This window comes from Pagrus pagrus, assembly GCF_965226575.1.
Source record: "Pagrus pagrus genome assembly, chromosome: 8".
NCBI classification, from domain to species: Eukaryota; Metazoa; Chordata; class Actinopteri; order Spariformes; family Sparidae; genus Pagrus; species Pagrus pagrus.
Window position 1 is genome coordinate 4,789,061 of NC_140192.1, and position 24,959 is coordinate 4,814,019.

General features: G+C 44.9%; 1 protein-coding gene across 4 annotated transcripts in view; it reads right to left on the bottom strand.

Annotated features, from left to right (window-relative positions):
* Window positions 1–23,967, bottom strand: part of ank1a (ankyrin 1, erythrocytic a) — a 93,541-nt gene extending 69,574 nt beyond the window's left edge. For 2 of the 4 annotated variants that reach the window (XM_084358774.1, XM_084358787.1), the window contains exon 1: window positions 23,356–23,967. In XM_084358774.1, coding sequence (XP_084214900.1) covers window positions 23,356–23,481 — 126 coding nt within the window. In that variant the 5' untranslated portion in view covers window positions 23,482–23,967. The remainder of the gene's footprint in view (window positions 1–23,355) is intronic. The other 2 variants (XM_084358776.1, XM_084358775.1) reach the window with 1 other exon arrangement.
* Between the last annotated feature and the right edge of the window lie 992 nt (window positions 23,968–24,959).

The following is a 24,959-nucleotide window of genomic DNA, read 5'->3' on the forward strand; positions in this document are numbered from 1 at the left end:
ACACAGCCCTGCAGTCCGTCTTCACTTCCATCTATCCGCAGTATTGAAACGCACAGCGCTGAGGCACCTTAATCATTAAAACACACACACACACACACACACGCACACACACAGCTGTTGAAAAGCCATTTTCTGTGTTCATGAAGAGGGCACGTTGAGTTCCTCACTGCAGCTCTTCCCCGACTCTGTAGTCAGCACTAACGGCACGTGGCTTAAACCTACACCCATGTGCACACTAGGACGGGAGCTAAGATCTACACACACACTCTCTCTCTCTCTCACACACACACACACACACACACACCCTTGGACATACCTTTACATATACCCTTGCATTAATACAGCCCTGCACATGCCTGCACAGATGACCTGCACACACACACATTCACACACACACACACACACAAAGAGGTCCACGTAAAGAAACTCACTTATACACAGTCATACACAGCAGGCAGGCTGAATGCATCTATAAATAGCCCCCTATTGGCACCCCCACTGTCATCATTATTCCTTTCATCGTCCTTATCAGCAGTGTGGGGCTCATTCAGTTGGTGGACAGTCAAGCCGCTTTCATGGAGCTTTCCTCGCCTCCCCATCCACACCGACATCACCATACCCTCCTCATACCCTCTTTTCAATTCCTGTCCTCCATTTCTCCTCTCTGATATTTTCCAACTCACGTCCCTAGATCCCTTCTTCCTCCTCCTCCTCCTCCTCCTCCTCCTCTTCTCTCTCTCTCTCTGCCTGCTTATTGGGAAGCACCGATGAGTGACACCCACCACGGCGTGGAGAGGAAGAGATGAAGGAGGAGAGGAGGGCACATCCCAGAGGAGAAAGCTTTATCTTGGCAGAGTAGGCCGACCGATACAGAAGAGGTAATGACATGAACCGTAACAACAGATGAAACAAGTGGAGGGATGAGATGGTGAAACAACACAGAGACAAACAGTCAGGTGAAAATGTTAAAGGTGAGTCGGAGGAGAATCTCCACAGAGCTCATCTTCAACACGCTGGAGTCAAAGTCACTGCAGTAGATATTAATCACGGGGCTAAAGGGGCTCCTACTGTCTCTGTAAGTAAATACGATTAACAGCAACATGAGTAGGGTTATAGCTACAAAATCTATTTATGCTATTGTTGATTAATCTGCTGATTATATGATCGATTCATCTCCAAGTCAAAACTGCAAATCATAGCTTCCAAGAGCTCAAGGTGAAACCAAAGACATTCTGTTTACCTTCATGTAAGACATGAAGACAAGTGGTAAATGGACCGTATTTATACACTGTAGCATGGAAGAGACAACCACGCGAGGCGCCACCCGTCCGACGTGTAGACTACACGGTACGAGAAACGAACGACCAACCCTCTGATCGGTGGACTGACGCTCTACCTCCTGAGCCACAGCCAAAGTAGCAAGTGCTCATGATTGAGGAGGTGAAATCAGGGAGTGTTTGACTACTTTTGCTTAAAAAATGACCTGATTAATAAAATAGCTGCTGATTAATTTTCTTTCAAGTGACTAATGGATTGACTGACTAACTGCTTCAGCTCTAAACTCGAGTGTGAAGCACTGAGGTCATATTCAGACCGAATCTCCGCCATAGCACCCAGTTTTCGGCTCCCAGCTCGGAAGCAACAGCTCTTCCAGGGAGGTTTTCTCAAGCTGCAAGTTAGCAGAGCATTCATCCACCCCTGCTGGGGCAGTGTAGTGACGGCAGGGTATTATCAGAGGCAACAAGTAACTCAGGGCAATTCGGTGGACTATTTATATACACAAATATATACATGGAAGGAAGAAAAAGAAATACAAAGTCACTTTGTAATATCCAGACATGATGCATGGTGCTGGCTCGAGATGTGAATGGGCTCTATAAGTAGGTTAATAAACCTAGTGTTGAAAAATTATCTGACAAAAAACTAATTGGCTGACAGTGCTCTTTTGAAGAAGTTTACTTCCACATAGATGAAGAGCATCCATTTTGTGCTGTCAGAGCAACAGTGTGGAAGGTCTGAGTGGATGAAAGGTTCAGTTCATGAACACTATCTTGTTTTTTGTTTTGCTCTCTGTAGCATCAGTGTCTGTTTCTTCAGTTTTTAAACACCTTGTCCGTACGCCTGAAGGAACATGTCCTTAGGATGGCGGCCTTGAGGAAAGATACGTTCAGCTGGACTCAAAAATAAACGTTTAATGCCTCCGACAAGCCCCTGAGATCCCTGTTTTTATCTGTACAAAGATCGCAGTTCATGTACCTTGTGATATAACCCTGACTGGGAGTCGGGGAAAACCTTGCAAACTCCAAACCCCCATTGTCACTCAACGTCTAAATTAACTTTCCTCTCGTATTATTCGAGCAAGAGAAGGCACATACAATACAAACTCCCCGCCGCTGCACACCTGTGGCCTGAGAAAAACACACTTCTATCCTCACAAAGCATGTGCTCGCCTTACAAATGAGACACATACCAACCGCAGAGACATCCCTAACCCTCAGCAAAGCCCTCTGAAACAGGAAGAGAGCACTCGAGTCGGGATTTGATGGGGGAGAGTGGCTCAAGGGGGTTGTCAAAGCCGAGAACATATAAAAGAAGCACACATGGAGAGGCTGGGGTCAGTTCAGGGACTCAGAAAGAAGAGAAAAGCAGGAGAGAGTAAAGAAATGCGAGCGTCCTGAAAACTGGAGAGCGGGATAGGAATAGAGAAAAGACGCACAAAAGAGAGACGAGAGGAGAGAGCGGAAAGGTTTGGATGCGATGAGAGCGGACATTGTAACTGAAGCCGTGCAGAATAAGAGGGGTCAAGAGGGAGAAAAAAAGCAGAGAGTGAAAAGGTGACACACTGTTGGCCCTACTGAAGGAACATATTTGTACTGGGACGCACGATGTGTGGGAAAAGACTTTGGAAAAATTGAGAATAAATTATCACCAGTGAGACCTGGGATATGGAGGACAAATATGTTGGATCAAAGTAAGAAGATACATCAACAATTTGTTCAGCGATTTGAAGAGAGGGAGGACGTGGCGCACACTGAGAGGAAAACAAACATCGCTTATGTGCAATAATGACAGGAGGAGTGTATGAAATCATATGAAAGTTTAGGTTTGCAGTCCTGTCGTACAATAAAGGACGTCCTATTGTGTAAAAAAAAAATGTTTACAACACTCTTCTTACCTGAAAGGACAATGAAGGGGACACACGCTAGCTTCAAGAGTGCTGAATGTATATAACCGCCCGGCAGAACGGCCTCATCAGCAGGTAAAAAACAAAGTCTATAACCAGAAGCAATGCCCCAAAATAGGTCCAACCTTAGACAGCACATCGGCTTCCAGTTTAAATAAATGGAGCATGAAAGAGGGATGAACAGCCAAAGAATTGCCAAGCTAGATACCCACCACCTTACGGCCTCCTCAATCTGCTACAAACACACACACACACACACACCGTCACCCCCTCCCTCTGTCTTTGTGGTTATTTCTTTCCCATATTCGAATGGCCGCTCTGTCATGTGTTATTAATCTCTGTCAGGCTTGTCCTTCTGCCAGTGGTGCCGGGACATGTGTTCCCACACTGGTACTGGCTCTGACAAAGGTGATATTTGTCTTTCACCAGCCCAAAGATTGCTGTTACCTACCTGTGAAACAACAACATCCAACCTCATCTTGTATTTTCCTATAACAATGCCAAATTCCAAAGAAACGTAACAATGTCGTGCTGCAAACATGTGGGTTTTCCTCCGTGTGGAGGTGTGAGCGGAGAAGCGCATGAAGCACCGAACGCTCGACTGTATCCAGAGACGTGACCTTGTGTGGTAATTCAAGCTCCATCCGCAGCTTTTCAATCCCTCCGCTGGAGTTGAATGGTAATTATTTTGTGGGAGGACGATTCTCTTTTGCAATTTGACACCATTTGAATCTGACATGGCCGCACATTTATCTATTGATTGCTCTATTCCCAGAAATTTGAATAATGGAAATGAAGAGAATGAAACATGAAAATGAGGTGAAAGGGTTGCTCTTAGCTGCTGGATCTTCGGCGAGAAGGAAAAACCGGAACTAACACAATCGTTTTCGTACGCGGACTAAGAGGCTGAGCTGATCTCACACGTGACGTGACCTTGAACATACATGAATAAAGCCGTCTTCATGAATGTATACGGCCGTGTTCGCTGGCTGCCGTCCAAAAATAGCCTGCCCAGAAAGTGCTATGCTGGAGTAATATTACAGCACACGTAGTGAAATTTGACACTATTCTCACATAACCGTCATATAAGGATGTTACAGCATGTGTGGTTTTGTAGTATGAGGAAATATTGATATTAAAAATAGTGTTTCTGCAACATGCGACTCAAGAAAGTGGGCCTGCAGAGCCTCCTCCTCCTCTTCTCTATTTGAAACTTACATAAGCCGAAGCTGAAAATGTGCAACGATAACGTCGACACAGGACCGTAGGAGTGAACTCTCGCTCTCTTTTGATAAACTGCAGCAAAATGCGGGTCGTGCCGTTTGCGGAGCTACATATTAACGCACATCACCATAAATAAAACCCAAAGAAATCCAATTTATTCAGAATATCAATACAACAGTCGGCTAGGTCACGAAAATGAATCACTTCTGCGGGTCATAAATGCCTGTGTGCATCTTGAGAGGCTGGAGGACGGAGCTCACCTCTCCTGCCATTAAATCATTCATGACCCTGCAGTGCTTTGGACCACACAGTACCAGACCTGCCTCCACCAATCTGTGTCTCCACTCCGACAGCACGCACGCACACACCGCTCGACTCACCATTTTAAGCCCTGCACTAAAATCGGACTCCACAGACGGCAATTACAAATGTTCACCCAAGCAGGCGCGCACATTCACAAACACTCAGTCACTCAGTGTTTATCTGCGTCTCCCTGCTCCACATGCCTGTATCCTCTGCTACTCGGCATCAATCTATAAAATATGTCTAAATCTTCTCCTCGCTCTGCTCGTCTCTTTCTTTGCAAGCACTCCCGCAACATTGATCAGCGTTGTGTCCATATTCATGAGCTCTGCAGAGGGTCTGGCAGAGCACGGTGGATACCAATCCGTGGTCGAGGGGGTTCCCTAAGACGTCGTCCACCCTCTTCTGTCAGGTCATCATCTCACCAAAATGTTCCTCCAAATCTGAATCTGACGCAGGAGACTTTTTCCTTTCACTGTAACTTTTACTTTAAGGGTGAACCGCTTGCAGTTCTTCCAATCCATCTCACCTACAATCATCCCTGTGACCATGCACATGCTAACTGCTTGTCTGGCTTTGGGTACATTCCCCTACAAAGTTTAAGCAGGCCAAAGTTACCCTGCTGTTGAAAAAGCCAACGCTAAAACCATCTCAAGTTGAAAAATATGGACCGGTCTAACTACTACGCTTCCCAGTTTTCCCCCCAGACATTCATTCAAAGAGGCGTGGTGAGAAGCAGAGTCCAGGTCAGGCCTTTGTTCCACTCGGGCGACTGTGGCTCAGGAGGTAGAGCGTTTGTCCACCAATCAGATGGTCTGTGGTTTGATTCCCGGGCCCTGCAGTCCACAAGTGTCCTTGGGCAAAATACTCAACCCCAAATTCTTCCATCGGTGTGTGAGTGGTTATCGCTCCTGAAGAGGTGGTACCTTGCATGGCCCACCACGAGTGTGTGAATGGATGGCTTTGAATGGTTGCTGATACTAGAAAAGTGCCAACATTTGGAGAACCATAAGGATCTGTCCTCGGCCCCCTTCTCTTCTCAACATGCACCACTTTCCTTGGTCAGATTATTATCCATCCTCACAAGGTTTTTCTTGCCGTTACCATGCTTGAGCGCCTCATTCTCGCTGACAGAATCTGCTCAAAACCTTTGCATTTTGATCGATGACCATGTATCCGTCCATGATCCTGTCACACTATATAACATCAGAAAGATCAGGTCGTAATCACTGCTCATGTCTCGTCTCCACTGCTGTAACATCTGTCCAACAGGGCAGCCAGCATACACAGTTAAACCTCAAGAAATAGTCCAAAATCCTCCCAGCCACAGACAGCTCATGTCTTTTTTTACTCTTCATTACTCTCCACCGGCTCCCTGGTGCTACACAAATCAGGTTCAAGTCACTAATGGTGTCCTACAGAGTGCCCACTATAGCACAGCACCAAGCTGAGTTACAGGGTCCCCATCTGTCCTCATAAACAGCTTGAAGACCTCTTTGTACTTACTGTCTGCTCCTTCTCTGCCTCACTATCTCTTTCTCAAGCTCTTTCTAAAAGACTTAGGATACTTCATGCACCTGCGAGCCTTTTGTGTGAGGTGGAAACCTATTTTGGTTGGATTGTACCTCATTTTTATGTCGCAAGTGTCCAACAAATGAATTAATGTGAATATAAATGTAGTTTATAAAACCCCCCACTGCTGAGTCACACATAACTACCTGTGCTGATGTGGCTATTTATTGAAGCTAAGCAGAAGTTAAGCAACGTGTTTGGTTTGTGAGGCAGGTGCAGAGAGATGGTGATCCATCACTGACAGCGAGACGGATGTTTCCTTCAGGAGAACATAAATAAAAGATAATATGAGTATAATCAATAGAATTAATAAATTGGATAGATTAATTGACTAAATATACTGCTGCATTCTGGGAAAATTATATCAATTTTTAACCTCTTCACCCTTGAATTGCATCTCTGGGTCTATCAAGCCCACGACTGAACAAGCGCAGAAATCCGTAATGAATAATTGATGACTCTGCGTAACAGTATTGCAGAACAGCGTTGAATTGCTGCACTGGATCAGAGGGAGAGGCGGGTGTGAACACAGCTCGTGTGTGTGTGTACTGCACACTCCACTGGTATCTGGGGCAAAGTGTGACACTGCGTGTGTGTGTGTGTGTCGGATGAAGACGGAGTCTGTATGTCAGAGAGACGCCACCCAGCCGATTCTCCGTGAAGGCACCGCAATGCCGGGTCCTTCACACTCCCCCCGTCCTCTCTGCTCTGACTCTCTTTCAGTGCATCGTGCTGTGCTGTCAACCTGCTCGCATGCTGACCAAGTCACAGTGAAGCTGAAGGTAGATGAGATCTGACCCTGCTCCGACCAGCAGAGGGAGCTAAGGCCAGCACATCCTTAAACCGTCCTCTGTTATCAGTCCATCTATAAGGAACCGAGCACACCAAACCTGATACTCCACATCACATCTTTGACACACGGTGCCTTCTTTATGCTGACACTACATTTATCCCAATGCACCTGTCTTTCCAACTTATATTGTTTTCACACTCTTGCACCTTTTTTTGCATTTCTCATTCATCTTTTTTTATGTCTAGTTAAATTTTCCATCCACATCACTTCCAGTTTGCATATTTAGGTGATGAGGGCAGTGATGCTGCCGACATTTGGCTCAGAAGAAATGTCATGTGCTGGAGACACAGTAGCAGCTTCAAATATAACTACTCTTTAACATAAAACTACTCAAATAAGAAGACTTAGTTTTAGTGTTGGGTCTTGACAAACTGAAGTATACAAGGATGCTGTCTCCAATGTACTATTATACAGTATATAATTAATTTAGAGAAACAATGGGCACGAGAAAGATGACAGGATACATGATTAATCAGCAAACACATATCAGTAGTGCTTTTTCAAAATTAAAACTGTGAAGCTGCACTGAAAGCACAACAGAGTGGCTTGTTGAGCGCACAAGCCAGATTTTCACACTCCAGCATACACCTCTGCTCAATATCGAGATATTCTGAGCACGTTACATAACAACAGAGGCTGAAGTTCAAGGATACTACAAGTGTGTAAAAACAGGCATGTGAAATATAAAAATAAACCTAAAAAAAAGGAATTTAAAACTACTGATACACTGTAAACAACCTAACAGCAACAAAATCTACAAATAAATCAAATTAAAACTAATTTCATACTTTCAGAGATAGATGTAAATGTAGATTCAGTTTAAAAGCATTAAGCAGACAATACTTTCATAAACTCAACAGGAAGCAGGAACGCAAAAATGACAAGAATGGAGTGACGGCAGCGATGTGGGGTAAGAAAACTGATGATGGATGATGGAGAACAGTAGTTACTTCACGGTAACCTTCAGCCTCCGGACCAATGACAAACACAAGAGATGGAGCGAAACGAGAGGCGGACATGGATGATACCGTCCGCAGAGTTAGTCTGCTGGTGAAAAATAACATTGTTGAGCATTAAGTTCTATGAAATGCAAAATGCAACTGACTTCAGTTTTACTTTGGGATACAGGAAGAGGATTTAGACACAGAAAGGCATTAACAGGTGTGCAACTACAATTGTTTTATAAAATGTGAGAAAAATGACCGTCACATGCTCCCAGAGGCCGACTGTCAGACTTACAAGGTCGTGTTCTGTCCAAACAACAACTTCAATCTTAAATATATTGAGTTTATTATCATAGGCAAATACAAAAACACAAGATTTTGAAATGGAAGAATCGTTTCGGCGCTAAAATGGCTGAAGTCCTTTTCTACACACTGTCTTTACACAGCGACAAGCTCACAGCTGAGGCTGTTTGCATACTTCTTCACTCCAAGTCAAACCAATGTTTACAAAGACGCTGTAAGCTTTTTCATTCACTGACAGATTCACCGTATGACTGAAAACAAGCTCAGGTCCTAAATCTTTTTAAACATTCAGCAGAGTAACTACAGCGTACTTATCTTCTTTACATCTGTCAAGGGTTTTGTTTAAATGAAGAGGAAAAGGGATGCAGGCAAAGTATTGATCCAGGAGTTATTTCTGTCACAGAGAACAAACCCTGACAAATATGGTCATACCAAGAGCAGGCCGCACTGTCCACATGCACGCACACAGTCAGCGTCCGATGCAGAAGCATTTCACCAGTGTGTAGGCAATTATAAGGTCCGTGCCTGAGGGGCTGCAGAGGCCAAAGTCACAGTGCTCTATGCTCTGACAAATATTTTCTCCATTAACAGCAGACTAACTGTCCTGCACTGCCTCCAGCTCCGCTATACATTCTCCTTCACTTTGCAGGGAGAAAGCAGGGAAATAATGGGTGAAAGGAAAAAGTCACGGGACAGAGGCAGAGGAGGTGGACGACCTGCTAATGTGTGAGCAGGGGCTGAAAAAGAGAAGAGGACGTGATTAACGTAGTCAGGATCTACCTCCAGCTGTCAATAAAAATGAATAATTTACTGAAGAGACATCCTGAATCTGTCTGTCCGTGTCCTTCTGACCAAACTGGGTTAGAAAAGGAAAAACAACGAGGACGCAGCGATCAGCTGGGGCGACCTGATCCATGTGGTTAGATAGATTTTTGTGCAGGAAATGAAATATGGATGTGTGAGTGAGAGGAAATACTGTCAGCAAGGTTCCTTCACCATCCACGGTCAAATTCAAGCACTTTTCAAGAGGTCTTTTCAAGCTCTTCCAGCACCGTAGAGCACATATTTATATAAATGTCAGGAAAAAAGTTTCATGTTTCAAAACTGTCACCTCTCTGTGAGTAGACCTGACATCTTTAACCTGGCCGAGACAATATAAAACAATTTATCATGAAAGTTATGCAGTTTCAGATTCAAGTTTCAGTTTCAGTGCAGTTTTGAGCACTTAATCCAAAATCCAAGCACTTTTCAAACCTTGAAAACACATTATAAATCAATGGTTTTCAAAGATATCCCGTACGAACGCTGTGTTTCTGTGCAGCAGTGGTGACAGAGAGAGGGATTATAAAGGGAAGCTGAACCTCACTGGAGGAGAAGAACGAGATAATGATAATCATAATCACACTGAGATGATGTCAGTGCTCACGTAGTGGTTAGAGAAGTCCTCTGTGTAAACACTAGGTGGCGACATCCAACTTTCTCACAGAGCGGCCGACACTGTGCTGACTAAGGGCTGGCTGACAGTGCATGTGCGTGTGCCAAGTCTACATACATGTGTGCTTACATGTGATGGAGGTGCTGGATGACCTTGTGAAGCTGCTGCATGCAGGAAGAACCTCCTTCATCCTGAGCCGATACCGCTCCGGTCCCCGAGGAGCGACCCCCTCCTCTTCGATCCAAACTGATTTAATACGGCGCGCGGGGGGGGGAGATGCATGCTTAAACATCATCTGAACAAATGTCTGTTTACTACATCAAAGGTTTTTATTTATACGAACGCGTGTGGTGGAAGTTGATTTTTCCGTATCAACCTACACAGCACTTGCGTTTTCTTTTCTTTTCCTGCCTACTGAAAACATTAGGCTGCCGCAACAGTAAAAATGAGTGATGCACAACCTCCCCCCTCCTCCCCTCCTGCCTCTCTCTGTTGCTCACTTAATCTCTCTCGTGTCTCTCTCCCTCTAAATGTGCATCCACAGTGTTTTAGCGCAAACTCAGAGGCCGGCTCGGAGAGGGAGGTGTTAACAATCGAAGGCATGATCTTTCGGCGACGTGCCGCAAGTACCTGCAGCAGAGTGAGGGGAAGGAGTTGTAGTAGGAGGATTGATTATGGGAGGGATGGAGGAATGTACTCTAGGAGGGAGGGAGGGAGGGAAGGAGGAAGGGAAGGGGGAGGGCACCTGGCTCTGCATCTGCTCGGGAAAAATCTCTGGGGTCAGCCAATTAGAGGCTGGGTGACACCACTATCCTCCCAGCTAGCTAGTAAATCCTGCGCCACAAGACAACCCACGTGCCTCTGTTGAATGAACGTGTGAGCTCATGCACAGGCACACGAACAAGCCTGGCAACACACACACACACAGGGAAAATATAGAGGTACACAGTGAGAGGGGAGATGGTTAAACGACGAACACAGTGGCCACGGTCGCTTGCTTTAATGGCCTCTTAGAGATGAGCTGTTCATGTTATTAAAAGCGTTGACTTATGTCGTTCAATCATCATCGAAATAACTGACATACATCACAACCACAGAGGGGTCGTAGCTCACACGTGTGGCAGCATGTAACCCATCATTCTTACACTATGTGTGGAAAATCCACGTCCTTTTTGACAACCTTGTAAGATTTATAGCCACTCAAGAGAGATCCGGTTTTATGTCCGTCATATCACATCAGGTGGAGATGCTTAATTGTCACCAAAAATGTCCAAGTCTCTATTTTTTTTTCTCTTATCGTCGTGAGATTAAAAGATTATTCTCGACCTTGGAAACAACAGGAAGTGAGAAAATGGAAATCTGAACGTCTACGTTTCCGTGACCTGCTGAGGAAGATCATGTGATGTGATCAAAAGCTTAACGACAGCTATTGAGTCGACCTCAAGCTATTTGCAAAGTCAAGGATGAAATCTCCTGATTCGGGTGAACTAAACCATTAAATCTTTGACCGATAAGCTTCATGTTTGCCGTGTGGCTGAGTGACTTGTAACGTACAAGTCTTTGATAACGACACACATGGAGGAAATAAAACTTGAATGATGAGATCTGTTCGACTCGGAGCTTAATAATTAATCCAAAAAAATTAGCCTGCTATCAGAAATCAATATTAACTTTGTGAATGTGTGTGATGCATTCAGGGTTATTTTTAAAAATGCACTACTGTAGTGAGTTAGTAACGTGTAAGCGAGCTAACATTTGTTAATTAGCACTAGATGTTAAAGCTACCACGAGGAATATTTTAATTGGTTATGAAACAATCTCAATCTAATACTGATGCCTTTATATGACCTGCATAAGCTTCATTTTCCCAGGCAAAGTTAAAGTGAGTGGTATGTTAGCCAGTTAAAAAGCGGCATGAGGAGATATTTCTTTGGATAATCTATTATATTTTGTGGTTTTGACAGTGGAAACACTACCACTTTTGTCCACAGAGGCCTCCAAAATCAACAAAATATCAAAGCTCCTTACAGTAGCTTTAAATACAGCTGAGGCGAATGGGAACGCTTTTAGTTTTTGCAAGTATTTTGTCATAAACCAAACTGCTGGACAACCAAAAATGTTTGACCATGTGGTGGTGTACCTGAGAGAGACATAACTCTCTGTAACAAACGTCATGGTGGCACCAGACTCAGATTAATGACTAATAAAAGTGTAGCCTGCGATCAGAAATCAACATTAACTGCGTGCGTGTGTGTGTGTGTGAGGCAAAGAGGGTTTTAATTGAGGATCCTTTTAAAAAAAAATGTACGACTGTATCAACAGCATCAACAAATCATTAAACCATTTCCACAGTTTGACACTTGAGCGTAATTATGGAAAACAAATGGCAGCCTCGCAGGAAATAGTTTGTGTCTCCACGCTGTATTTTGCAGCATGAAAACAGTGGCAAGAGTTACTGTTGAATATACAAGAAGTGCTGGTTACAGACGATCTTTCAGCCGAGGTAATTAACTGATAAGTGTTCGCTCGTGCTGCGGCAGACGTCGAACCTTCAACACAGGCCTGGATGAATGAATGAAGGTCCCGTTAACATTTTATTGGCCTTCCTCCTGGAGAGCCCGGCCTCGTAGTGCACGCTGGTCCGGATGAAGAGGATCGAATCGATGTGACATCACCTCTCTCTCCAGGGGATTCAGATGAAGGGGTTTACAAATGGCTAAGCTTTTAATAACAGGTCCATGATGCTATGACACTTTGATGACACTTGACACGAGGATTAGATGACTCAAGAAATCTGCGCTCCGCTAAGTAAGAGTTGTCAACGGGGAGCGTAAAGCGATACTCCGAGGAACCGACCAAGTCCTGGTCTCATAATGTCATCGTCTGCAACAGTCATAAAAATAAATCTGGATCCGTTTCTTTGAAGCTCCACCAAGCTGCTGTAACATACATACTGTGTTTCAGGACGCCACGATGGACTGGGACGGTTTCATTCAGTCGGGAAATTCAAACTACAATCATCAAGTCAATCTTCTTCTTCTTCCCAACGCATTAAATGAATCAGACGTTCTCTATTGTCCGCACTCAGACAACTGGAACTGAGAATTACAGCCGGGAAGCTGCGCTGCTGTAATGACCTACTGTCCTGCTGGGTTTGAATTGAATTATTCCTCTACCCTCCGGTGGACAGAAAAAAAAGGGAATCATCATATCAATCAGGTAAATAAGACACCAGTCATTCAATACAGAGGAAGAGGGTGCAGAGTCACCCTGGGGTCACCCACACTCCTCTGATATTTCACTCCTTTTTGCTTTCATTCTCCTCTTCTGTGGCTCTGCCCCTCGGCTATACTCCTTCAGTCTGAGCGTTCATCTTCACACTCGATCACTAACATATAAGGTGCCTCCTACACGCATACAAATGCAGGCCTACACTGAACTGATCGCCTTAAACACAAAAACACACGCAAACTTGCAAAGCACATAATTATATTGGCATATTTTGCCACCTGAGACAACAAGAGTCTAACAGCCGTGCTAGCAGCTCTGTGAGGCTGACCCAGCTTTGCTTGAGCTAAAGGCTCGACTGCTAATGCTAACATGCTAACCTGGTATACTGTTTAACATGGTCAGCATCTTATTATTGCACGTTACAGTCGATTTGCCAGAATAAAATGTTGACATTACACCTTCGTACAAACCTTGGCCATGTTTATTTGTACTTTTCATACGTCTCATACAGTTTCACCATTCCTGAAGTGACGTACTTCAGATTACATGAACGTTTATACGCTGAGTTCTCATCTGGAGGTATGAGGAGATGGCGGTGGCAGCAAGATGAAATGGCTGCCAAGCAGCAGACCACTGCTAGAATCCAATCAACTGCTGGATATTTTCAAGGAGACCGCAGGACTTTTACAGCCATGTTTGTGGCGACCAACCCAGGTTTTATTTGTTTTGTTTTACTTGGGCCTTTCATGGCTTTATTGGACAGGACATCTTAGAAAGAGATGACAGGAAATGGGACAAGCGAGAGGGGATGACATGCAGTAAAGGGCCGCAGTTTGGATGCTCTATACACTGAGGTACCGGTGAACCCCAAACCCAGGCGTTTTTGGCCAAAGTGAGGTCTCTTCCTAACACTTACCAAGTGTTTTTTGTGCCTGACCACATCTAAACCTCAGCGTTGTTTCAACATGCAACTGAAATAAATTAATTATACAGACATGTAAAGTTTCCACATATCGTTAAAAAACAAAATTTCAACGTGGTGACACAAGAGGAAAAGTCAGGGTATTGCCAAAGACCGCCTGATGCATCATCTGGGGATCATGAATGGTTTCATGGTTTGGATGTGTGGTGTAACAGCCAACAGACCCACATCACCATCCCGAGCATCGAGGTGCGACTGTGTTTAAAAACAGCTCAAAGGACTCTGCAAACAAAGCATCATCATTCATACTTATCTACTCATTTAATCTCTGTTCGTCTGCCGGAGCGTGAATGAAGTGACAACACCTTGAGGTCAGTAAGGTGAACGGGGATATCAAAATGCATTAAAATCGCACCAACCACCTACTGCACAAATGATAAAGCTCAGCTGATTAAAGCCGAACACACAGGACAAATAAAACCTTTCTCTACAGAGCAAAACAGAGCGGATCAATACAGTGAGAGGAAGGCTGCACACTGCAGAGGCTCCCAGCTATCGTACACATCAGTCCGAGAGATGCTGCAGAGTCTGAGGATATCAAGACAGGACTCAGAGTACCTGGACATCAAACCGCACTAAGCTCCCTATCCCACCTCCGGTCCGTTCCTCCCTCCTCTCTCATCAGCCAGAAGGAGCTTAAAGGGGAAGAGCTCAGGTTGGGTAACGGACACCAAAAGCCTTCCTTTTTTTTTTTTCCTCACAACAAGCCGTCCAGCAATGACCTATCAAATTCCTCTAAGAAGATATCGCCCTCCTCCTTTTCTCCTTCGCTTTCTCTCCCTCTCTTCCCTCTTTATTTGGGCATGATGAGGATCCATTTCAATAACCCTGATCTCTCAATTCCTGTTTCAGGGAGTTACGTAACAGCTGCACTATTAGAATAACAATTGGGAGGAGAGATTAGCGCAATCGGCCAAGGAGAGAGATGGAGAGGAAGATGAAGGGAGGGAGGGAGGCAGGGAGGCACTAGGAGGGATGTCTAAGGAAGCCCCTCACGATATGACACATCGTTTCACGTGCTGTCTCACAAATGAATAGATTTAACTGTGCAGTGGGAGGACAAACAGACGGCTGCTGCCACTGTTCAGATTTTTTTGGGGAGGTTTAACAAAAAAAAAAAAACAGTGTTGGAGACTAACGCTTTGTTGAAAGCACTGCAGTCCTACGTGTCAGATCGGCTTCATTTACAATCATCAGCCGGGAAGAAAACACCGACAAAACGCTCCCTCTGTTATTACAGAGACAATAACACACAATGAGCAGGTGCTGATGCTCGTGGATTCAGTGTTCAAAACCAGAGGATGAATCACTGCAGTGAAAGAAAAAACATGGTGAGAAAAAGCTTCATCGCTGATCAACAATTTAAAAATATCCTCCGGCTCTTTGGAGTTTTTGGGAAAGCCGAACCCCTGCAGAGAGGGAGCGCCTGCTGGATGCTTGATGTTGTTTTTTCTCTTGTTTAATGTATCATTTTTTTAGTCTAACAAAGACTGGAGTGTACCTTTAGAGCAGGAGAGTCGTCTCGTCTCTCTAATCAAATAAACCTGACTGGGTGTGGTGGGGTATCTGCGTTGATAACACTCAGTCACTGCTAGCTCATAAATAAGGACCCGCTATCGCCCTGGTAAAGGAAGGATCGAGGAGGAGAGAGGTGGGGGTTGGTGATTTGGCCTCACGTGCACCTTACATTCCCCCTTTAATTAAAGGAGAGTAGCCTGCAGCTCCCGGCCAACCTGCCCATAGCAGCACTTACTGTAGAGCCAGGGGGCTGGACTCAGAGACTCATTCCCAGGCTCCATCAACATGAGTGAGTGCCTCGGCCAGGCCTGCTGAGTCATCTGTCTGAGGGGGTTCCTCAGGGCCACCGGGGCCGCAGCCCTCCCCAAACACACACACACGGCCAATCACACTAACGTATGATACGGGACTCATTAACACACACATACCGGTGGAGATTGAGCTAGGGCGAGTGAGACGAATGAGCTGCTGGTTGGTTTCTTATGATGCAACACGCTGACACACAAACAAGACTGAAGAAGAAGAAGAAACATCATGTTAACTCTGACACTAAACCCAAGATCTAAACAGAAATGCAGTTAAAGATAAAATATCGAACATTTCCACATCAAAATGTTTAAAAACGACGACACATTTGTTCTGTATTTTGTTAAGTTGTCTACTAATTATCCCAAATGTTTCCAACGATGTTCAAACCAAGCAAAGTCTGTTATTAAATACGAGGTAACGTTCAGTCTCATTCAGGGGAAACATCAGATGATGACTTCATAGATTGAGGAAGAGAGTGACTAAACATAACATGAATAAAACTTTAATGCGTCACCTTGTCCCTGAACATTTGTGCTCAAGTCACATCAGATAGAGTCGATGGTGGTTGTTTTAATGAACTCCCATGATCGCGCATGACGTAATCAAACTACATGTTATTTTTTTGATTGACGGACCCCCTCAGTGTTAGGATTTAGTCTTAGTCTTTAGTCACATTTAGTCCATTTTTACCACAGTTTTACTTCAGTTTTAGTCGATGAAAAGTCATAATTCAGTCAAAATGTTGTCCCTCTTTAAACTCGTTCATTTAGACTTATAAGTTAAATTACATACCGTGCATTTAAATCCAGAAAACCCCGAATGCAGAGGAGTGCGAGAGAAAATATCAAATTGAATTCAGGTCGATTTTAAAAGTGGAGGCTCTCGACTTTTCTGCATGTGAGGACTTTAAACAATCCTCTCCAGATATATTTGAAAACACACAAAAATAATCTCTCTTCTCCACAAAGTTCCCCCTCAATCAAAAATACTGTACCCACTGTGCACTGTGTTGGACACCACGTCTCCTACTTCACTGAGAAGTCCATGATGAGATTTAAGGTGAACACGGAGAAAACTTCCCCTTCTCCCCACAGCCTGCATCATTCTGCACAATAAAGCTCAAACGTCCAAGTAGATTCATGAAAGGACTACAGGGGGGACTGAAACATCTGCATTCAGTCCAGGTAAGTCGTCAAAATATATCGATAAATGAAGTTAAAGTAAAAGTTCAAAAGTCATCTGATGCCTGGTCGCTGAGAATCACTTGTTTAAAGGAATAGTTGAACATTTCTGGAGATACGATTTGCTGTTAGCCTAGTTTCAGCTCCAGCTCCAGATCCAGCTCCACCTTCAGCTCCAGCTTCAGCTCCAGCTCCAGCTCCAGCTTCAGCTCCAGCTCCAGCTTCAGCTCCAGCTCCAGCTTCAGCTTCAGCTCCAGCTTCAACTCCAGCTTCAACTCCAGCTTCAGCTCCAGCTCCAGCCCTAGCTCCAGCTCATGCTCCATCTTCAGCTCCAGCTTCAGCTTCAGCTCGAGTTCACTTTTCAACAGATTACTTCTCATTTCTTTAATCAACATTAAAGACAAAGCTCAAAACAACAATGTGCAGTTTATTGATTTTGATTAACTAATTAACTCGTCAGGACTAATTTATCAAGCAGAAACACCAAACAGTTGCTGCTCTGGTTGCAGCTTTCCTTTGAATATGTTCAGGTTTCTGACATTTGACAGCCCTAAAGAGAAACTGATTGATCAGACAAATACGATAAAAAATAACCCTCGCTGGGAGGACAGTCAATATCTCTCCACTGACACTCAGAAGAGGTGAAGTAACAGGTTTATATGTTCCCAATGTGAGACAAAGAAACTATTTACATGTTGTAGAAGCCAATAATGACATTGATTACCATCTTCTAACGGTCTGACCTGAAGAAATGCTTAATTTCACAGATCACAGCGGCACAGTGAGGGGCAAAGGTAAGCAGAGCTCATCAGCAGACAGGTGCAAGATTTGGCTCTGATGGGCTTAGTCACTGCTGCAGCTCCGCTAATCCACTGCACCAAACGTGAACACACACTTGAAACACACACAGTCATTCATACACATAAACACGGCGTCAACACCTAGACGGACGGCGCTACAGTACCAATCTGTCTCAGACATCAACACATTAACCTCAGTGAAGGCTCTGCTTCCTGTCCGGGCGGGGAGGGGGAGAGATTTTTGGAGGGCAGACAGAGACGAGGCTCGAATGCTGATACACCAGCAGCCACCTCTGCTTTATATGAAGATGGAGATAGCACTTAGACACTTCTGTCACCAGTACGAAGTCCTGCAGCGGCTGATTTTTTTTTTTACCTTTAAGATGCCTGACGGGCTGCGATACACATCTGCTGCCAACACCTCTGAGTGCCAGACAATATAACAACAAAGGAGCCATAGTGCATCCTGACCAGACTTACTGTATTGATGAGTCTGAGTATCAGCACCACTAATGGGTCAGTCCTCAGCTCGGCCACGGCGTGTTTCTCTGCACTTCACAGCCTCCCGACTTACAGCTACACGTGCCCACAAAAGATGACCTTTTAGCTACAAACACAGACTTTACATCAGATCACATATTAATACAGTAATACAGAGCTGCAATGTCAATCATTTGAAAAAGCAAAACTGACAAATATTTGGTGGTTCTTTGCTGCTTCTTCTTGCCTTCGTAGAAATTGTGACAGTGATGTTTTAAAGACCAAACAATACATTGATTCATCAATTAAAAAACAAGACAATAATCACAATAATAATTGTCAACTGATAATGTAAACAATCACCAGTTACAGCTCTACAACATCACATGTAATGACTATAACTCGGCTATAAAGTTGTTACCAGAGCAAAAACGTCATTGTTAATTTCTGTTATACTGTAGGAGCAGCTTTTGTCCCAACATGCTCCATAACATATATTCTTATTTCCTGGCAGAAGAAAGTTTCAGATTTAACTTCAGAAATTGATTAGGATCATAATTTGTATCTGAGATATTTGGATAATTTTGGATATTTTGTCCAAAACCACAAAAACTTCCAGCTTCTCAAATGTAAACACTTCAATGAAATGTATAAACTGCTATTGAGACAAAATATTTCTTTTTTTAATGGATTGATATTGAAAATAATCATTAGCTACAACCGTACTCACAACAATATAAACTAGAATGGCACTCAGTAGAGAGCATACCTCCGCCAAAGCCCAACACTCCCCTTTAATAGAGCCTAATCCAATAATCCAATATCTAACTCAAGAGACAATCCATAACTGTTTAACCGTCACTGAATGGTCATCAGATCCACATCCAGTTGTCAGTCTCTCATAGACACCAGCCGCCCTTAATACACCAGATTTTTTTTCGATGTATTATTCCGAAAAAATTAACAAAAATGCCACAAATAGAAAATCCTGGATCCGTCCCTTTATCTGGATCTGTACCAAGAGTTAATGGGGTCTTTTCTGTGCTGAGACCCGTCCTCCATCCAAGCTTCATGAAAATCTGTCCAACAGAACAGGTGACAACATAACCTCCTGGGTGGAGGTAATCTAAATAGATGCATGTAAAGCGATTAGGGATGCAGGATATGCTGCTTTTTCAGCTGATACCGATAATTACCTGCTTCTCATGGTGGATAAGATGTCAGATAATGTTCCTGAGCTATAGTTTAGGCACATCTGAGGGTGATATGTAGTGAGCAAATATCCAAGAGCTCTATTAAGATTTAAAACTCCCTCCTCTCTGACCCCTCATACATGTACTGCAACTTGTAATCACGTTGTCTTCCTCTGAAACTGTAAAAAAAAAACATCGGCAGTGTTTCGTTTTTTCTTCTTCTCCTTCTTCTCTGTGTTTATTAATGAATCACAAAATGAATAGAAAGAATAAATGCTGCACTTATAAGTCAATGAAAGCAACGTTGCTTTGTATTATCTGTTTATCTGCTATAATTTCATCATCGGCCAATAGCAGAAATGTTCGATTTGCATTCCCACATAACAACCTTATCACCAGAGCAACGCTCGCTGAGACATGAAACTCTTTCATGCTCCAACCAAATGGACAAAAGGCAAATGACACCAGGGAGAAATCCATATTGTTGCACACAAAAATACCGCTCTGGACGTACATCCTGAATGGGATTACAGTATTGGATTTGTGAAACGCCCTGCGGGGCTCACCAAGTACTGATCACATACGGTAGCACTGAAACAACTGGTAACGAGATGAAGCACATCTCCAAATGGTCATAAAGTGTCCGATGACTACCGGCTCTCAAGACAGAATTAAAGATTGTTTTCTGAAGAATTCAGAGTTAGATGTTAAATTCTCACTTGCACTATTTTCTATTTTATGTGTTCACAGGAATTCTTGTCTTTCTACTTTCTATTTGTGTTTAAAGCGATGAATTAAATGCAATGAATGAGTTAAGCAGCCGATATGTGAAGAAAGCAAAAGGCCAGAAGTCGAGTGTTAATACATCTTCAAACCTTCAAACAGCCCGGTGAGAAAAAAAACGTCAGGAGCACATTTCCTGTGACCTTGTGTTAATCATGAATCTTTAAAAAAGCCTTAAAATGAAAATTGCACCTGATACATTTTTTTCTTTTTTTGGCCATTTTTTCCTGTCATGCTGATACGAGACAAACAATACGGGGTCATTCTCGGCCAGGTAAACCACTTCACGCCGAAGCAGCTTCGGATGTCGACGCGAGCGCACATACAGAATGAGGTGAAAATAGGTGCTGACTCGGACAATGGCGCTTTGTTCACATCCTGACAATGCTCATTTTTCAGAAGGGGGCGAACTCATCAATAAAAGTAATTTGAGGACAACATTATCCACTGCTCAGCAACTGACCTGCGCCGTATAATACCACTACACCATGAAGCCAATTAAAATGGCACTTTCACCCTTTGATGACGGATTGTTTGCTTTATGACCGGGGGACGTTCGCGAGCAGACACAGATTTGTGTTCCCGCGAGGGGGCTGGAAATAATCACCAAAAACACTGATATACATTAGCCACAAACAGTAGATTAAAAGGGATTAAAACGATAAAGAGGATAAATAAAAGCCTGAGCAAAACAAATACAGGCCTCATTCATTTTATTACTGGAAAATAAATGAGGCTTTTTTTTCCTGTATGACCTCGACTAGCAGCCCCGGAGGCCAAAAGACCGAGGAGGACTGAACCAGATGAAGGTTTCAGTAACCGTCCGACTGAGTGACATTCTTCCAGAGCCCTGCTGCGGTGAATAAAAAACACCCATGGCGATAAATAAATCAACCACTTTGACCTGAAACAATTCATTGTACAGGCATGTAAAGATCAATGACAGCAGCTATGAGAGATCCTTCATATCATAACTCAAAACACGTGCAGGATGAGGCCTCCGGTGGAGAAGGAAACAGAAGCTTACGTAACAAAAAGTCTGATTTGCTGGTGAAAAAAAAAAAAAAAAAAGGTGCAGGAGAAACACTGTGTGTGAGTTATTACATATAAGGTGCTTGAATAATAAAATGTGGTTCTGTCACAAGAGGTATTGACCTTGCCCGCACCGCAAAGATAGGGACACTCCCGAGCTGCAGGTTGACACACAAGACAGCTGAAGGAAACAACTGCCCGAAAAAACTGGTGTCGAGTGGCGAACAAAGAAAACAGCCCAAGTGCAACGGGGGTTTTGTTAACCCGCCATGCGACGTAGAGAAACACAATCGAGTCAACTTATGAATTACTGTAGAGTTTGACGACAGAGCTGCGGGCGTCCGAGAGGGAAACAAAGAGGGCACTGGAGAGAAAAGAAAGAGAAGATAAAGAGAGAGAATTCCCCCAGTATTAACATCTGCTCCAGAAACCAGGAATGGCTGTAAGCCGGTGTTAAAAAAAGGAAGAGAGGTTTGGGAGGGGGAGCTGGAGGGGAGTCAGAAAGCTTATTTGAAAGACTTAAGCTGCATGGTTACGTAAGTGATATGGGATCCTCTGAAACCACACACTTTCAGTCAAAGTTGGGCTTGCATTAGTACCCTCACCAGAAATCTCATCCACACTGTAGGAGCTCTCCTTTCTTGATTTTCATCTCGCCAGATATGCACATTCTGCACTCACATACATGCATAAATCACACACACACACTGCCTTCCTCTCTGCACCGCCTCTCACACCGCTTGAGCAAAAGGAAAAAGGGATGATAAGATCTGTCTGTTAGAGAGGTGAGAGGTGATGAACATGGAGAAACCGTAACTCAAGAGTCACTGCAGACAGAGCGGAGGCATGTCAGTGACGAAAGGGTCAAGTCTGACTTTCCAACAAAAAGAGCTGACGAGCAAACCCTCACTGAGACATCTAGCCCAGGTGTATCTGAGTCATACCACCTTTCCCTCTCTTCTCTCTTTATCCTTGATTTTGCTCGAATACACCTTCCAACCTCTCGTCATCCGACATTGTACAAGCACAACAGAAAGGAAAAATCTGATCCCTATACCAGCCTTTCAGCCCTTCCTCCCCTCTTATGGGAAAGTGGAAGCTGTACTGTGTTTCTGTCCACAACGCTGTCTCTACTGCATCAGCATCAGATTGGTTTACAGCCAGCTGGTGCACGGTGCAGGCTCACAGGGCGGCCGGATTCATACTCGTTTTGATGAGGACCGATTTGCCACCAACACACAACAGCACAATCTAACGGATGACTCATTTTCATTAATGAGTTTGAGTGAAATCCGATGAGAGGCCCGAGGAATAAAGTAGACTCCGCAGCTCGATGATACGTCCCTGCAGTCGGAAAAGGCTGGCGGAGAGCGGAGATTTATTGTTTACAACGAGCCCTGCGAGCTCTGCCTGGGACCTCTCAGTCAGACAGAAGCCTGCAGGTTTGTGTGCTCTGCGGTCATTACAATGCCAACGTAGAGGGGGGAAGAAAAAAAAGCTGAGAGCAGAACAGAACGGACTGTTGCGGAAACTGGGCAGGCTCGCTGTCCTCCTGGGCGATTAGTGCTGTAGTGAAATTTCGCTCACTGACACCGTACCGCAGTGTGAAAAACAAAGAGAGGAGACAGGGAGAGAGAGAGCGGGGGACGAGACAGAGATGTGAAGAGGGGACGGAGACACAGTGAGAGGTAGAGTACTACGCTGCCTTATCAGACGGCTCGGACAGGACAGTCAGTAAAGCAGGTATAAAAAGCAGTCGAGAGGAGTAGGAGAGCATGCAGTGTGTTGTACCGTTTCCCTGTGTCTGTATGCACACGACATACATGTGTGCCAGGGAGGCTGTGTCTACACACAGTGGGAGCACACATGTGACTGAGTTTCCATGTGTGCCCCGACACCCCTGACCAAGAAGAAGAAGGGGGGGGCGACTCAACCTTCCTGCCCCCCTCTCCAGCCACCCCTCCCTCCCCACCCTACCACCCCCATCACTCCACCCCTGACTACCCCACCTGTGAATAGTCCCAGTACCTTGCGTTTTTTATCCCGCGAGCGACTCCTCTTTTTGACCCTCTCCTCCTCCTTCTCCTTGCGCTCCTGCTCTGCCGCGGCTTCTAAATCCTTGTTCTTGCGGAGATGTTTGGCCGCTTGTGCCATGGCGTCGGCGGCGGGGGTCTGATGGCGGCGTTGGCGTGTCCAGATCCGGCGGCGGCGGCGGCGGCGGTGGTCTGCGGGGCGACGGCGCTGGGACTTCTACCTGGTGCCGGCCGACACTATAGCGCTGCCGCTGCTGCTGTGCGCTCCTCTATGGCCCTGCAGAGTCTGCGAGCGTGCTCACCCCTCTGCCTCCTCCTCCTCCTCCTCTTCAGCAGTGCAGTCACACACACACCGGCAGTCCTCAGCCGTCTGCTGTGGGATGCTACTGCAGCGCCGCTCTCTCTGCCTCTCTCTCTCTCTCTCTCCCTCTCTTCAGTGCTCGCACACTCTCCCTCTCGCAATCGCTCGCACACACTTCCCTCGTTCAGTTTTTTCCTGCCGCCTTCCTCTCTGTGCGGAAGAGAAAAAAAAGGTAAATAACGGTGAACAAACAAGGTTTTTCCTTCTTCTTTTTACTTGTTTTCCTTCTTCCCTTCACCGCTTTGACATCCTTTCAAACTGCTGCGACCCCCCCCCCCCCCATCAACAAAGACTAAAGAGGGATGAACTGACAGTCAGTTGAGGAATAGCCCGGGCAGCTTTAAATCAAAGTCAGCTCACCCTCCTCACATTGCATTGATTTTGTTTCCTTTTCCTGTATTTAATTTCTCAGCATCTCTTGCTGTGTGTCCATCGCTAAGCTGCACAGGGAGCCCGTCATCACCGCGGCCAATCACGCAATCGCTCACACACACACACACACACACACACACACACACACACTAGGCAGGACAGCAGAGGAAATAAAAAAAAAAATCTAAAACATGCATGAGGAAGAAAAAAAAACACTGCCTCTTACTCGTTTCCTCCCCCCCTCCTCCCCTCCCTCTCTGCTCCCTTCTCCCTCTCTCCTGTTTAGGCGCTGCAGCAGACAGGGTTGGTACCCGTGCGAGGATGTTGCTGCAGTGTGCTTGTGCATCACCGAGTGAGGCTGTGAGCAATAAAAAAGCCAATCTCATATCAGCCGTTAACCGTCTGTTGTAAAGTGTGATACAGTCAAATCATCACAGGGCTTCTTCTTCTTCTGTTCTCCTGCCTTCCTTTGCCCCTGATCCCCTGCTTTAGTTTTACAGGCAATAAGGAAAACAGGAGGCTCGTGTAAACACGGGGATCATAGTACAAACGTCTTCTGTCTCTGGCACTCACGTTCACCGTACGTGTGGATATGTGCGCAGTGAGAAAGAGGTGCATAGGGAGAGAGGTGCTGATGGAGCCGGCACCTGTTTACTGGCATTGCTCTGCTTCTCCCTCCCTCTCTCCCTCTCTCTCTCTCCTTCTCCCTCCCCCCCTCCTCCCCTCTCTCCTCCCTCCCTGCAATGCTGCTGACGCAGGCAAAAAATATCCTTTAACATCTCTCTTTGCCCTGCTCACTATACATCACACGTACAGTTCACATTGATACTGTGGACACACAAACGCACACACACACACACAGTCCA